This window comes from Callorhinus ursinus, unplaced genomic scaffold (genome assembly GCF_003265705.2).
Source record: "Callorhinus ursinus isolate GAN/ISIS: 27379988/994484 unplaced genomic scaffold, GSC_fseal_2.0 scaffold2, whole genome shotgun sequence".
Lineage (NCBI taxonomy): Eukaryota > Metazoa > Chordata > Mammalia > Carnivora > Otariidae > Callorhinus > Callorhinus ursinus.
In genome coordinates, this window is record NW_027397064.1 from 5,674,559 (window position 1) to 5,689,296 (window position 14,738).

The 14,738-nt window shown below is 41.5% G+C and overlaps 1 protein-coding gene across 10 annotated transcripts in view; it reads right to left on the reverse strand.

Moving 5' to 3' along the window:
- Nucleotides 1-775: 775 nt before the first annotated feature.
- The window catches only part of GIGYF2 (GRB10 interacting GYF protein 2), a 138,357-nt gene continuing 124,394 nt past the window's right edge, over nt 776-14,738 (reverse strand). For 5 of the 10 annotated variants that reach the window (XM_073877127.1, XM_025889420.2, XM_025889401.2 and 2 more), the window contains 6 exons: nt 13,089-13,292; nt 12,762-12,967; nt 11,444-11,598; nt 9,678-9,880; nt 7,086-7,233; nt 776-2,619 (listed from right to left, as the gene is read on the reverse strand). In XM_073877127.1, coding sequence (XP_073733228.1) covers nt 2,552-2,619; nt 7,086-7,233; nt 9,678-9,880; nt 11,444-11,598; nt 12,762-12,967; nt 13,089-13,292 — 984 coding nt within the window. In that variant the 3' untranslated portion in view covers nt 776-2,551. Of the gene's footprint in view, nt 2,620-7,085; nt 7,237-7,782; nt 7,887-9,677; nt 9,881-11,443; nt 11,599-12,761; nt 12,968-13,088; nt 13,293-14,738 lie in introns of those variants that run through there. The other 5 variants (XM_025889414.2, XM_025889431.2, XM_025889426.2 and 2 more) reach the window with 5 other exon arrangements.

The following is a 14,738-nucleotide window of genomic DNA, read 5'->3' on the forward strand; positions in this document are numbered from 1 at the left end:
AGTAAGTTTGGAGTGGCAGCAAGAGTAACCAGAACACCAACTATCTAGGGGAACGTCTCCATAATCAAGCTATCTTGTTTGGGTATGTTTAAGCCTCCACATTAAAATAAGTAAAAGCAAACCACGTACAAAACAAGTACTTTAAAACTCAGAAAGAGTTAAGATAATTTGCAAGTAAGTTTACAGAAAGGGACATAACGTGGTGGTTGAAGTCAGTGAACAGATGAGACTGTGAAAAAGAGCAGGACTGAGACAGAAGAACATTCCTAGGGAAGAGTGGTTTCTTTCCACTAAGTGGGAAATTCCTCAAGGAGAAGCAAGGTTCTTGGTTAAGTAAATGGAATGTTCCGTGATAAAGATGACTTTGCTACCCCAAATCCACCTACCCCACCCCAAATGTGTGTTTTAATTTTGTATTTGTTTTTATTTTTCCGGCACAAGCACACAGTGGAGTCTAGTTTGGAAGGTGTGGGAAGGCTCTGGAAGGCACATTCAGAGGGTGTGTCTGTGGTATGAGGGCAGGAGACGATCCACGAGTCAGCAGAAAGGGACAGTGAAAGGAGTAAAGACATTTGGTCAAACTTACCCGTTGTTTATCTTGACCTCCACACTCCCAAATACAGAACCAGCCAGTGTTCCATAGGCTGGCAGGAAAAACCATGGCTGCCTCCATGTCTCAAGTGCTCACGTGTTTGGAGCCTCTTCATGGTGCCGAGAGAACGGTTTAGTGCAAGACTTAGCCTTGACAAAGGTGAGTAGAAGAGGTGCGCTCAGACAGGATACCACGTTTTATTTAAGTTCTTTTTTATTTTCCTCCACACTGGCAAAAGTTCCGAGGGAGCTTAAAGTTTTGTAAACATTTTAACTATCCCTCTTCCCCACCCCCCACTTTTGAATTTACAAAGCAAAGGAGAGCAGGAGTCCCAACTTTTAATGGTTCCCCATCTCCTCATGCTATTTGATCCAAAAACTATATACAAGTTTGTAGCAGTCTCTGTATAGTTATTGTACATGTTTGGGAGGGAGGGTGGGAGGGGGGCAAGGAGGGACAGGGAAAATGGTGATCCAAAGAATAAAAATAGAAACCAAATACAATCAGCCAAAACCAAAATGCTCTCAGAGCAACTCCAGCCTTCTTCAGGCAATGATGACAGAGAGAGAAGGTGCTCTACCAGGAGCCACCCGGACCACAGCACTTCTCACACAGGGACGGATGGTCCAATGGCTCCAGACCAAAGTGTGACTGGCGATTCCAGAGTGATGTTCTGCAGGGGCTGGGAGAGGCAGGAAGAGTGCTGGTCTATAAATAGGACTTGAAGACATTTATGACTGAAGTGAAGGGGTATTAGGAGGCCATGATCAGAAGCCAGAAGCAGGCTTCTCTTCTCCCATTCTCTCCCATCCCCTCCATCCCACTGCATTCTCCTGTGTAGTGGTTTCCATGGATGAAGGTCTTAAAGATGGTTAGGTTTTGTATGCTTTCTTTTCAGAAAAGGCAAGCAACTTGCCATTCCAGAATCTTTAAACAAAACCTTTTGGGGCCACAGCAAGACACACACGTAATGCTCTGAGGAACCAGATGAAATTCCGGGCTTTTATCAGAAGCAAAAGTTTATCCCTATCCAAAATGAAATTATACAAATTCATACATATGGTAAAGATCCTAGCTGCCTCTTAAACGAGACAAATATTCAGCAGAAAGGCCCAAAACAAACTGGTCCTAGTCCTCTGAAGTAAAAATATTTATGGGAAAAATCAGTTTTTGTAAGAAAGGAAAAATTAAGAATAAGTCCTTCTCCCAGGCCATAGGGTTTCCTCTGTCCAATCAGGTTGGAGAATGCCAAGGGAGAAGTCAGCTTGCTTGGAAGTCACTATCTAATGAAGAAAAACATGAATCCTTTCTCCAAAAGGATGCTCAGAAAGAACAGGCGAGGGGTGTGCAACATCAAACCAATCCAATCTAAACTCCACCCCACTCAGGGCCTCATTGATGCAATCCCAAAGTTAGCAGTGGCAATGCAACCTTCAGACTGGGGGCGCTCTGTCTTGTCAGACACTCAAGTCACAGTCCGTGGCATGGTGTTGCTGGTCAATGTCTGTTACCATTAACTCTCTTCATGACTGCACCAGTTAGACCCCTTGCCCTTACCGGGGGTTAAAAAGAAGAAGAAAAAGAATATAGAAAGGAAAAAGGTGACATAAGAAAGTAAATAGCTATTGGCAGATCCCAACACACTTTCTGGGACACAGTAGATGAAATCACGGCACAGTAAACAGGTGCTGCCCAAAATCAGCCTTGTTGGGGAGTAATCCCAACTGCCACCCCCAAGACACAGGGTCCGGTCCACTTATCTACAGTCTGAGATGCTCACCAACAAAAACAGTTTAAAGAATCTTGGACACAAAGGGCTAGAAGAAAAAGCCTGAGATGATCGGTTCTGTGATTTGTTGCAGAGTGATAGAGAGTAAATGGTGAGTAAGTGTTGTGTCCAAAGGTGGAGAATCCATGGTCAGCAGAGAGGAGAAGGAAGGCCAGTCCACTGGCAGGTGCTCAGTAGTCATCCAAAGTCTCGATTTCACCCATATTGAGTCGCTCTGATGAAGCATTGACTGAAAACCCTGCCGGAAAAAATTGGCAATGAGTGACCACATCCAGACAACCACGGGGCTCAAATTCCAGGCAGTGGGCTGGGATAGAAGTCTCTCCTGCTTTAGCCATATAGATACTAAAGGAAGGAAGAAGAAGGAAGGATAAAGGTCAGAGAGTGGTGTTCTGCTCTTCTAATGAGAGATTCTTTGTTTTTATGTATTTCTTAGGGTTCTGGTATAATTAAGTAGGGAGGGGAAAAAAAGAATTCCGAACTAGTGCGTTAGGGATTCCTGAGAAGAATCTGGGCTGTGAGCACATGTTAAAGCCAACTGAGGCTGGCCAGTGGGGAAAGTTCATTCGGGAGGTGAATCTTAACAGAGGTGGGGGCAGGGGAAGGACAGGAATAACACATACCAAGCACTTTATAACTACCTGACCATATGACTGTGAAATCTAAGTGGGAGTAATACTACTTCAGTCCCACTAACTACTGGGAATACATTTTTCCCCCCTCATTGGGTCAAAAACCTTTTCAAAGTTTTGGCTTTTGCTATTCGAGGGTAGGAGGCTTCAGGGAAGATCCACTACCAGATCCTTATAGCCCTCAGATGTTTTGTCACAGGGTAGACAGCACAAAAAGATTAAAGTACTTTGTTCAACTCAACCTATTACAGGTAGGCTTGCAAAGGAAAGGATTTCAGTTAGCCATATTGACTAACCAAAATGGAATCTGGTTTAGAGAAAGCAGTATAAGCACCACCACTGAAGGCGAGAACAGTAATCACAAACACTACTAAAGTTGAAAACCTAATCCCATCAGCCACATGTATGTAATTTTTCTATAACTCCATAATCAAAGATTGATAAAAAGCATTAACAGGGCTTCCTTGGAATGAATGACTCCCAAAGAGCTTTCAGTTCATCCACTGTAAATGAAATCTCAAACTGTTTCAGCTGCTATTTGAATATCAAAAAGTAAACAGGCAATGCTCTCCTATCTAAAAGCAGTTAATATTACTTGTGTTCTGCCCCCTCCTTTTTGCTCTTTAAATGTTCAAGTTTTCAAACAAAGACACATTTTAAATGTACCAATAATAAAATCCTATATAATAAAAATAGCTTATTTATATTATATTCTTGACTCAAAATATCATGATTTGAAAACATAAACGTGACTATTAACCAAGGAAGCTATGGTACAAGCTGCTTAGCAGGCCTAAGACTAGGAGAGGCCAGGGCTCCTAACCCCAGCCTCAGCTCTACCCATAAACAACATTGCCACAACCCACAAGACCTTTTCCCTTGAAAATAATGAAAGGCTTAGTATCCCTATTTGGAAATAACAGTTTAATTAGGTAAGTATTAAAACTTAAAAACCAAACAGCCTATGAAATGAGCTATTACTCTATTCTGAAGCAAGGTTTTGACTTCACATGTATCTCAGGAACAGATGAACTGTGATAAAAACGAGCTACATGTGATAAAAGTAGAAATGTAATAAAAACACAAACGGGGCGCCTAGGTGGCTCAGTTGGTTAAGAATCTGCCTTCCGCTCAGGTCATGATCTCAGGGTCCTGGGATGGAGCCCCGCATGGGACTCCCTGCTCAGCAGAGGGTCTGCTTCTCTCTCTCCCTCTCCCTTTGCCCCTCCCCCCTGCTTGTGCCCTCTCAAATAAATAAAAAAAAAACTTAAAAATACACAAACAAACTTAAATTTTAATCATGCAAAGACAGGAAAAAAGCAGCAGCCTGGGCCCCCCCGCCAAAAAAAGTTACTTGTTCATGACGACAGTATGTTGCTTACTGGGCTAAGCTTTTAGCAGACACAGTCTCACTGACCGGTCATAAAAGCATGTCTACTCCGCATCTGACAGACAGGAAAGCTCTGGGATCCACGAAGTACAAGACAATACAAAGGAGGTATTTAAGCCCACTTTGCCTGGCTCTAAGCACTACATTCTGTTAGGATCAGAACTGACTACGTCTCACTCGCATGATTTCTTAAGGTCTGAGGGGCTGTAAAGTATGACAGGAGGAAAATGCCATTGTGTGTGGACTATTTATCATATCCAAGTAATGGACGCTGGTTCACACTGGAATCTGGTAGCTCTAAAAACTACAGAGAAGACACAATGGAGGTGATGGATCATTAAAATGATGCTGGGCCTCTCTGATCGTCTGTTTTAAAAGCAAAGTTCTCTTTCGATCAGTGACTACTTTCTCAATGGATGCTTTCAGATCAAATTAGAACTGTCTCATTCTATGGTTGGCAAACTGTGACTGGTGGACATTTATTAATTTTTCCTCAATCTGTAAATCAATTAAAAATAGTAATAGGTAGAAATGAGTAGGCAAGGGGCAGAAATTAGTAATTATCAGAGAGAGATCTAGTTGAGCAGAAATTTTCATAAAAAGGTCCAAGCCTAGGGCGCCTGGGTGGCTCAGTTGGTTAAGCGACTGCCTTCGGCTTAGGTCATGATCCTGGAGTCCAGGATCAAGTCCCGCATCGGGCTCCCTGCTCAGCGGGGAGTCTTCTTCTCCCTCTGACCCTTCCCTCCCCATGTGCTCTCTCTCTCTCTCTCTCAAATAAATAAAATCTTTAAAAAAAAAAAAAAGGTCCAAGCCTACACAAGTGAGTTTTCTCAATATTCTGTTGAACTTTTACTTCCCTTTCTCTTATATATATATTTTTTTCTGTTCCTTCAACATATATACATTCCTTAAACTCTATTCCTTAAAAAACCTCTCATTCCCCTGAAGAGTGTTTTAAAAGAAAGTCCCTTTCTTTCTGGTGTCTGTAATAGGGATGGAGTTAGATTGAATATTCAACTCACAGAGCTTTACACCTCATTTTCAGAGGAACCTTTTCCCTGCAGCCTACCCTTTCAGTGCCACAGCTTAAGAGCAACAAGGAGCTTCTTGGCTAGAACCCACACCCAGAATTTCAGGGACACTTGTAAATCTGTATTTACCCACTTCTGTCAAAACTGGATAAAATGTTAGGCTGGTTCCATCTACTCTTAACATAAATTTCTAAGACAGGCAAAATAAATAAATAAATAAATTACAATTCTGAGGCAGAAGAAAACAGAATTTCACCAGATCTCTCTCTGTTCCCAAGCCAGCTTTCAGGCCCCAGTTCCAAGGGGCAATCCTCAAAGTTAGGTTTCTGTTACTGACATTTTGTTTTCTCCAGAGTAGGAAACCTATGAGAGAAGGCAGGGACCCTATGGAGGGCAGGGTAGGATGGCAATCCCCCTCCTGCTGTGCTCTCTTCTCTTTCACAAGGGCATCTCCACTTGAAGTCTCATAGGCATTTCACACTGGACCCACCCAACATACTTCAACTCCGTATCATTACCCCATAAGCCTGCTCCATCTTCCAGGGCTCATCCTTTTAGCAAGTGGCAACACTACCCATCCTGCTGCCCAAACCCTTCCATTCCTCTTGTCTTGCCAATTCAGTCTCCTAAGTTTCTAAAACCCATCTAATTCCTCCCCATCTCTAATACCAAAACCCTATTCTCCAGGCCACCAGGATCTTTCACCTGGTCTACATTGCAGCCTCCTAACCACTCTGCCTCCTGCCTGGGCCAACATCCCAACCTGCCATCTTTGCCAATATAATCATTCTACTCCAGACAGCATGGTTTTTAATACTCTACATTCATAAACAGAAAATCATTTTAATTTCATCATTGTCTGTGAGGCTGTTGGGCCAATTTAAGAAACTCAAACAGCCTGCATCTGCTTTGCCTAGACTGTTTATTATTCCAGAAACACCACTGTCTGTCCTTCCCGCCAGTCTTTCAAAGCCCCAATTCTGTTGTCACCATTTCCATGAAGCTGTCTTGTGTGAAGACTCTGGTTCTCAACGCTAGACGAGAATAGCTGTGGCTAACAGAAGAGTGGAAAGAAAACAGGCCTTCTCTGAAATCCCAGCCCCACTGCTGAACAGCTGGGTGACTTTGGAAAATGTTCTAAACCCTCAGGGCCTTGGTTTACTCATTGGTAAACTAGAACATGATCTCATAATGCAGAGTGACTCTGAAAATCACAGGTATATATATATACACATATGTAATGGGTTATCAACAAATATTAGTTGTTTGAAAACCTGATTGGATTTATGGTCAGCTTCTATACAAATCAGCATTTAAATTTTTACAACTTTTCCTTTTCTCCATTAGCATTATTTTCCAACTAAACTGAAAGGCCTTCTAGGGAAATTCATATTATATATGAAATAAGGCTTCAAAGTTTAAAGCACCACAGAGTATAAGTAATTACTTTTCTTGTTCCCTATAGCAATGAGGCATCGCTCTTGTACTGATGGGCCCAGTAAATATTACCTATTTCAAAGTGGTTTAAAAAATTAATTTTATATAAGAAATATTTCCCTTTATGAAAAACATTCCACGAGGAGACTCACATATAATACTGCTATAACCTGCACACCTCCAACACCCACCTGAGACTTTAGGCTTTGCTCACCTAATAAACTGGGATCTGCTCGGACCATCTTCTGCTTTTTCTTCTTCTTGCCACTTTGTACGGCCTCAAAATTGGATTGTTGGTTGTTGCTTTGATTGGTCTGAAATACTGAATGGAGTGCACTATGGTTCATTCCCCACACAGAGTCCTGTGGGATAAGATGTCACAACTGAGGTTACACAGTGGATGCAAGTGTGGCCCACTCTAAGAAAATGGTTGATTGGCCCTCACTTTATCAAGTATAAGATTAAAAACAGAAGTCTTATCATGGATTCTGGTAATAATGAAACCAAGGGGAGTCCACTGAGCCACCCTTTCCCTTCATTTAGAGTCAGACACCCCACTTAAGCACTGAGCCTCCAAAAGGCCCAACCTGGTTGCTCCAGGTTTTCGTCCCATTGTGACAGCACAGCTGTCGAAACCTCTCTGGTATACACGGAGTCCGTGCCATCCACTAGGAAATTAAATATACCGCAAATAATCACAACAGACCTCTGTACTCCAGCATAAGGTTCCTGTCTCTGAGCCCTAGAACAGGACAGCCTGCACACGAGCTGGCAGCACGTTACCAAACAAAACTAGGATCATGTGCTTTATTCCTATGGGCAATCCTAGAAGAAATCTGGTCCCCAAATATCCATACACTTGCTACCAACTGGTTCAACTATGAAACAGTCTACCAGCCATTCACACTTACCTGTTGCTCTTATTAGAGCAATTCATTTTAAACTGGGATCAGATTCAATGAGCTAGTTGCAGGCACAGGTAGTGGCAATGTGAGGAGGAGGAGTGGAGAAAGCACTGTGGAAGGACAAGCCTGGCTGCAGGCACATGCGCACGCATAGTGGGCCCCAACTTCCAATTTCAGCACACAGGGGCAGCTATTTCACAAACGTAAAAACTTTCTGTATTGCTCTACGATGTCTTCCCTTCTGATTATTTTTCCTAGTGCTGTTTATATTGACATTTTTCACTTAATCCCTGTTAGCCCATCTACTCAAATGAATTTTATTTATTTTTTTTAAAGATTTTGTTTATTTATTTGACAGACAGAGACACAGCGAGAGAGAGAACACACGCAGGGGGGGGTGGGAGAGGGAGAAGCAGGCTTCCCGCGGAGCAGGGAGCCCGATGCGGGGCTCGATCCCAGGACCCCGGGATCATGACCTGAGCCGAAGGCAGACGCTTAACGACTGAGTCACCCAGGCGCCCCAAATGGATTTTAAATGCCATGTACTTCACTATATCTTTTATATCCCCAGAAATGATCGATATAACAAACATTATCTCTAGCAGAATTATAGAATTAAAGGATATGAATATTCTTCAGCTCTTCATGAGCTTTGCCACCTCATCTGTCAGAAAACTTGTACAACTGATCCTCATTATTCACAGATTCCATATTTGCAAACTCACTTACTGGCTGTAATTTATTTGTTAACCCCAAAATCAAAACTTGCGGTGCTTTTATGGTTTTCCTGAACACGCAAATGTCCAGAGCAGTGAAAAATCTGAGTTGCCTGAGGAACACATTCCCAGTTGAGGTGGAACAGGGCAGTATTCTGCCCTCTTGTTTCGGTTCTCATATAGTAAACGAGCATCTTTTTCAGTCTCCGTAGTGTACTGATGTTCACATTTTATGCTTGTTGGTGCTGTCACTGTTTAAAATGGCCCCCAAGAGGAGCACCTGGGTGGCTCAGTCAGTTAAGCATCTGTCTTCAGCTCAGGTCATGATCCTAGGGTCCTGGGATCAAGCCCCAGGTTGGGCTCCCTGCTCAGCAGGGAGTCTGCTTCTCCCTCTCCTTCTGCCTCTGCCCCCGCTCACTCTCTCTCTCTCGTGTGTACACTCTCTCTAATAAATAAACAAAATCTAAAAAATAAAATAAAACAAAATGGCCCCCAAGTATTAAGTGCTGTCTGGTGTTCCAAAAAGGCTGTGACATGCCTTATGGAGAAAATGATGAGCTTCACTCAGGCGTCAGTTCTAGTGCTGCTGGCCATGAGTTCAGTGTTAAGGAATCAACAATATATTAAATAAGGCATCTTAAACAGAAACACACATAAAACAAAATAACGTATTGACCAGCTGACAAAAATGTTGTGATCAGAGGTTCCAAAAATCTAACTGGATGTTTTCCCTGGACCAACAGTTCAGTATTCGCTAATTCAGCTTTAGCAGCGACTTTACAAAACATAACTACCACAAATAATGAGAACTGACTGTACCTTTTACATCCCCATCAACAACATTTGACATGTCTGGCATGCTATGGTATTATCAATAGTGGGTACAGTGCATCCTGAGCACTGGAGATTTAACATTTGTAGGTTTTAACTATCCAAAAAAACGTACGGGTCTGTGACAAGTTGGAATTTGCAATTTGAAGCACATATACGAACCAAGGAAAATGCAACTAGTATGCCTAACAGAGAATGATTTCATTTGCTATTTGGGAAATTCGCAGAAGTCTCTGGACATATCATTTGAAATCTACCACATTTTAAGAAGCTACGGTCATCTGACATATAAAAACAGTATCTTTTAATTTTCATTTCTCTGGCTGCTCAGTACTTCAAGGTATTACTACTCACTCGCAGGGCTACGGTGCCAACACCACTGCCTCGTACCTGCTGCTGCTGCTGCTGCCGCTGGGTGGCTTTCTGTTTGGCGCGGCGCTCGAGGAACTGCTTCGCAAACTCCTTGGCCTCAGAGGTATCTCCTAAATAGGCCCTAATATAATCATGGACTTCATAAGGAGATTCTACTTCTTTCAGGAAAGAAACAAAAGTGGGAACTGCAACATGAGAGGGGAGAAGACATGAAGAGTAACAATGAAATATCACATGCAAAGACTCAGCTTCAGTTTTTATTATACTGTCACACCTACTGCCGACTCTAATGATGCAAACTTGAAAGGTATGCAGCTACTGTGTTAAATATTCTTTAACCTACTCTGCAGAGGACAGAAAAAAAAAAAGCCCACTGTCATTGCAATGCCCCAAATTATCTCAATAGCACAGTCAAACAAAGACACATCACGCATGTTTAGTTTCACTAAATGTTATGTTGATAAAAACTGCATGTTACGTTGACTAAAAACAACTGCTTGCCTACGACAGAAGTCATCTGGAAAGTCATTCTTTCTTTCTTTAAATTCAATCAATATTTATTAAGTGCTATGATGTGTGTCAGGCACCATGACAGATGCTAAAAATATAGCCGTACCCTCCGGGAACTTTCACTTTACTGAGATATCATATGTTTAGAGAGGGATTAAATGGAATATGCAAGTAGTGTGGTACAGCAGAAAAAGCACAAGTATCAGAGTTAGACAGACATGGGTTAAAATCCTGACTCTGAAATTTGCTCGCTGTGTGACCTTGATGAGTTATTTAACCAATCTGAGCCTCTGTTTCCTAATTTATAAAATGGGGATAATACCATCTACACTGTAGAGGTATCTTATGAAATTACCGCAAAAATTAAATAACTGGAATAACCTATGCTAACTGCTAGAAAGTGCCCAGCACATGATAGGTGCTTAATGAATGGTAGCTGGCCATTATTTATTATTTATTATTTTCCCCCTGGCTCTTTCAGACTGTAAGATATTGTTACAATGCTGCAAAGGAATTCTTCCATTCCTTTACTATTCTGTTTTTATAAGATTCTTGGTTTTAGTTAAGACATTGGAAGTGGTAACTTCAAATCAGCCAATCAGTTACAGGAATCCAAATCTTCCACACCAAGCTGACTGGTCTCTGGTTCAAACATCTGGGGTCAGGGCAGGGACTCACTTCCATCTAAGGCAGAGAATTCTCTTTGTGATCAAGTAACAATTAGCAAGTTTTTCTTCAAATTGCACTGAAACCTTCTCCACTCACTGGTCCTAGTTTCACTGTGCACAAAATAAGTCTACTTGCTCTGGCACATGATTCCCACCCCCACCCCCAAAGGCAGGAAGGGAAAGATCACCTCAGCCTTCTCTGGCCCAGGATGACCTTTGTCTCCACCATGAGTTACCTTTCTTTGGACTTGGCCTGGCTGGCAATGTCCCCCATAAAATGACCTATATGGAACAATGACCTCCTCTGTCCTGCACATTTATTAAGACAGCCTGAGATACCATTTACTTTTTGGCAACCACTGAGAACCTATTTGAGTACAGTATTACAGGACTTTTCTCACAAGTAGTACTTATAATACCATTAAAGAGTCAAGTTCTTATGGTAGATATAGGATTGGATCTCCATTAGCTTTCACCTCCTGAGTTTTGGCCCATCATTCCAATCTGTCAACCTCTTTGTGGGTCCTGCTCTGCCATTCCACATGCTGGGTTTCCCTCCCCAATTCTTACCATCCAAGTTATTTGCCGTATTAAGGGCATGAAGCATCTGTTCACACCACTGGGTAAATCCATCTTGGGCTTTATTTACTCCCTGAAAGAGCTTCAGCAACTTTTCTTCTTCTTCTACTTTCTTATTCTGCCGGTTAGACACACCTACAGATTTACTAAAGCAAAACAATAGGGCGATATTATATTCCCAGAAACTGTTACTATATGATTATACTACAACACCATAAACAGATAATGTCTTGGCAACACTGGATGGCTGTCCAGTAATCCAATGCTTGGGTCCAAAAACGAATTTAAAAAAAAAAAAAAAACTTCAAATATTTGGATTGGGGATGGGGGAACTTAATACCCTCTTACAAACTAGCCTCAGCTAATACATTCTCATTTGTGAAGATAGGGCTTCTTGCCAGAGAAATGATTCAATTCTTCCAATGTGCCCTTTGGTGAGTTTTTAAATTTTGCTAAGCCTCAGTTTACCCATCTGTAAAATGGTACTAATACTTCTCATAAGGAATCAAGATACTGTATGCAAAGGCCTGGCAAAGATGCTCAATAAGCTGACAGTTGTTTGGAGTCCTATTCTTAAAACTTTAGACCGTCAAACAAGAAGAAACAATCTGACAACACTACCATTTATTAAGTAGTTACTATGTGCCAGGCACTTCACTAACCACTTCGTGTGCATTCAATCTGTCCAACTACACCCATGAAGTCATCGTTATTATCTTCATTTTACAGATGAGGGAACTGAGGCTCAAAGAGTTTCCCTCTTGCCCAAGGTCACACAGGTCACACAGCTAATAAGTGGCAGTGCTGGGAACTGAGTTCACATATTTATCATTAAAACCCATGCTCATTCATTAACATTGCATACTGAGGACAGAAAGACAAAGGTAAAAGTGTAACTAATCTGTCATAAAAATATACAGGTTTAAGGACATTAGAGAGGTGTTTATAATACTGTAGTCTAGCTAACTTAAAAAAATATAAATTTCGAGAAAAATGCTAAGATCTAGAGAGGATCTTGGAGAAATGTTCAACAACAAAAATACACTATTCCTAATATTTATTAAGTGGTTACCATGTGATAGGCAATGGATTAAGTGCCCAGCAGTACAGAGCGCCCCTAGTAATAATACAGATGTGTTTCCATGGGGAAGAAAGCAATCACCAAACTACAATCTCCCATGCTTGGACACAGATGAAAATAAGCAAAAACTAAAGAACTATCTTTCCATGCCCACCCAGTACCCCACTCCCCACATGCCCCGTCCCCCAACCCTCTAAGAAGCGTAGGTTTGATCATTTTGAGCCCTACCTGAGACTGGCGTTGTTTTTATTTTTATTTGTAGGATTCCTAGGTCCCACCTCTTTCACTGCATCATCCCAGAATCCCATGTTGGAGTTTTTAGTGTCAGCATTACTCCAGATACTACTGACTAGGTCAGATGCCCACTGGTTAGGCGGACCAGTATTTATAGAGCCCCAAACAGAATTCCCAATGCTGGTGTGCAGGTTGGAATGCTGTTAAAGAAGAAGAGACAAATGATGCAGTTAACAATACTAAAAAGAGAGTCCACCAAAGTCAGAAAAGAGAACTTCTAACACCAACCCATACAATGAGTGCTTAGGAAGAAGAACCCACCGTATTGTTCCGGGCTCTGTTTGGCTGCTGGTGCTGCTGCTGCTGCTGCTTCTGCATCTGCCTGGCTTCTTCCTGCTGTATCTCCAGGAGCGACTTGGCAGTGCCTGCAGGTTTGCTGACAGTCCCCCAGCCAGACAGCTTCTGCTGCTGCTGCTGCTGCTGCTGCTGGAGAGCTTTCATCAGTTCCCTCTGCTGGCGCCTCTGCTGTTGCACAACAGTAAGCTAGCTTAACATTCTGGTTTTCAAAAATACTAGTTACTACTGTCCGGTATGGTAAATGGAATGCAAATACGTAAGAGCTATATGAAGTTAAACACGCAAAAGCGTTAGCTACTTTGCTGCAAATAAAGATGTAAACTGCCAGAGGTACTAAGAGAGAATAAAAAGATCAAATGCAGAATTACGTCTCAAAAATTAAGTAGTATTGTTGGTTAGGCACAGAAATGAAATACATATGAACTTCCTAAAGCCTTACCAAAATGACAGGAAAAAATATACTGTTATAAAGTATAAACCCATAAGGACAAAAAGAACAGAATAGATCCTAAAGGCTGAAAAGCAGAAAAATAACAGTACACAAGGGAATAGACCCAGTAAGTTGAAACCTAAGTAAAGGAAGCTCAGAAATAGGCCAATTCATCTAGAAAACTCAGTAATTAGAAGTGTGGGTAATAGAGGGAAAACTGCCTGAAAGTCTATAAAAAGTAGCAGGAAGGCCCCAGACTGCCTCCGTAACCTGATGCAGTTGGGATGCTATCTATTCCTCTCCCTAGCAGAAAACTGAACATTACTCTTTAGAGAGACTGAGCCAGATCGGTGATTACTGTGTGGGGAAGGTGACCCCCCAGCACAAAAGAATACACCTATAGATACGAAGAGATGGGAGGACTCCCCCAACAGAACAGCTCTGCCAGAGATCATTACAGCGGAGCCCATCAAGGTGTTGGATATACAGAACCTCTAATCCTATATATGAACAAAGAGCTCAGGATCAACAAACATTTGACCTGAACTTCTATGATGAAAGCCAAAGACCAAATCAAAAAAATGAAATTCGATGGAAAAAGAAACAAGAGAAGGGAAAATGGGGACTAGCTTTAAAAAAAAATATTAGTAATTTTAGAGAGGTAAGACGTGAATTCAATGAAAGAGTAAGAGGCTATAAAATGAAACACTAAGAGAACAAACTAAAGACTCAGAGAAATTCCAAATAAGATCACATACATTACAGTTCAAGAGAAGAATTAAAACATAAGATCGAGGAAATACTCCCATCAAAAAAGGTAAAAAGACAGAGATTAAAAACAGAAGAGAAAGGATGAAAAAATAAAAATCAGTCCAAGAGGCAACATGCATATGGCAAGAATTTGAGAAAACAGAACAGCTGTGCAGCAAACTAAGACCATCCAGATTTGAACAGGTTAGGGACTCATGCAAAGATTACCTCCAGGAAAAGAATGAAATACAATTAACTTAGGTTTCCCTACCTAAGAAATATCTACTGAGTAGCATTTTCTACCTCTTGAAGAGTATAGGAAAAACTTAACAGCTGAAAGAGAATTAATCAAATGAAAATACAGAGGTGATTAATCACTTTTTTTTTTTTTTTAAGATTTTATTTATTGACAGACACAGCGAGAGAGGGAACAC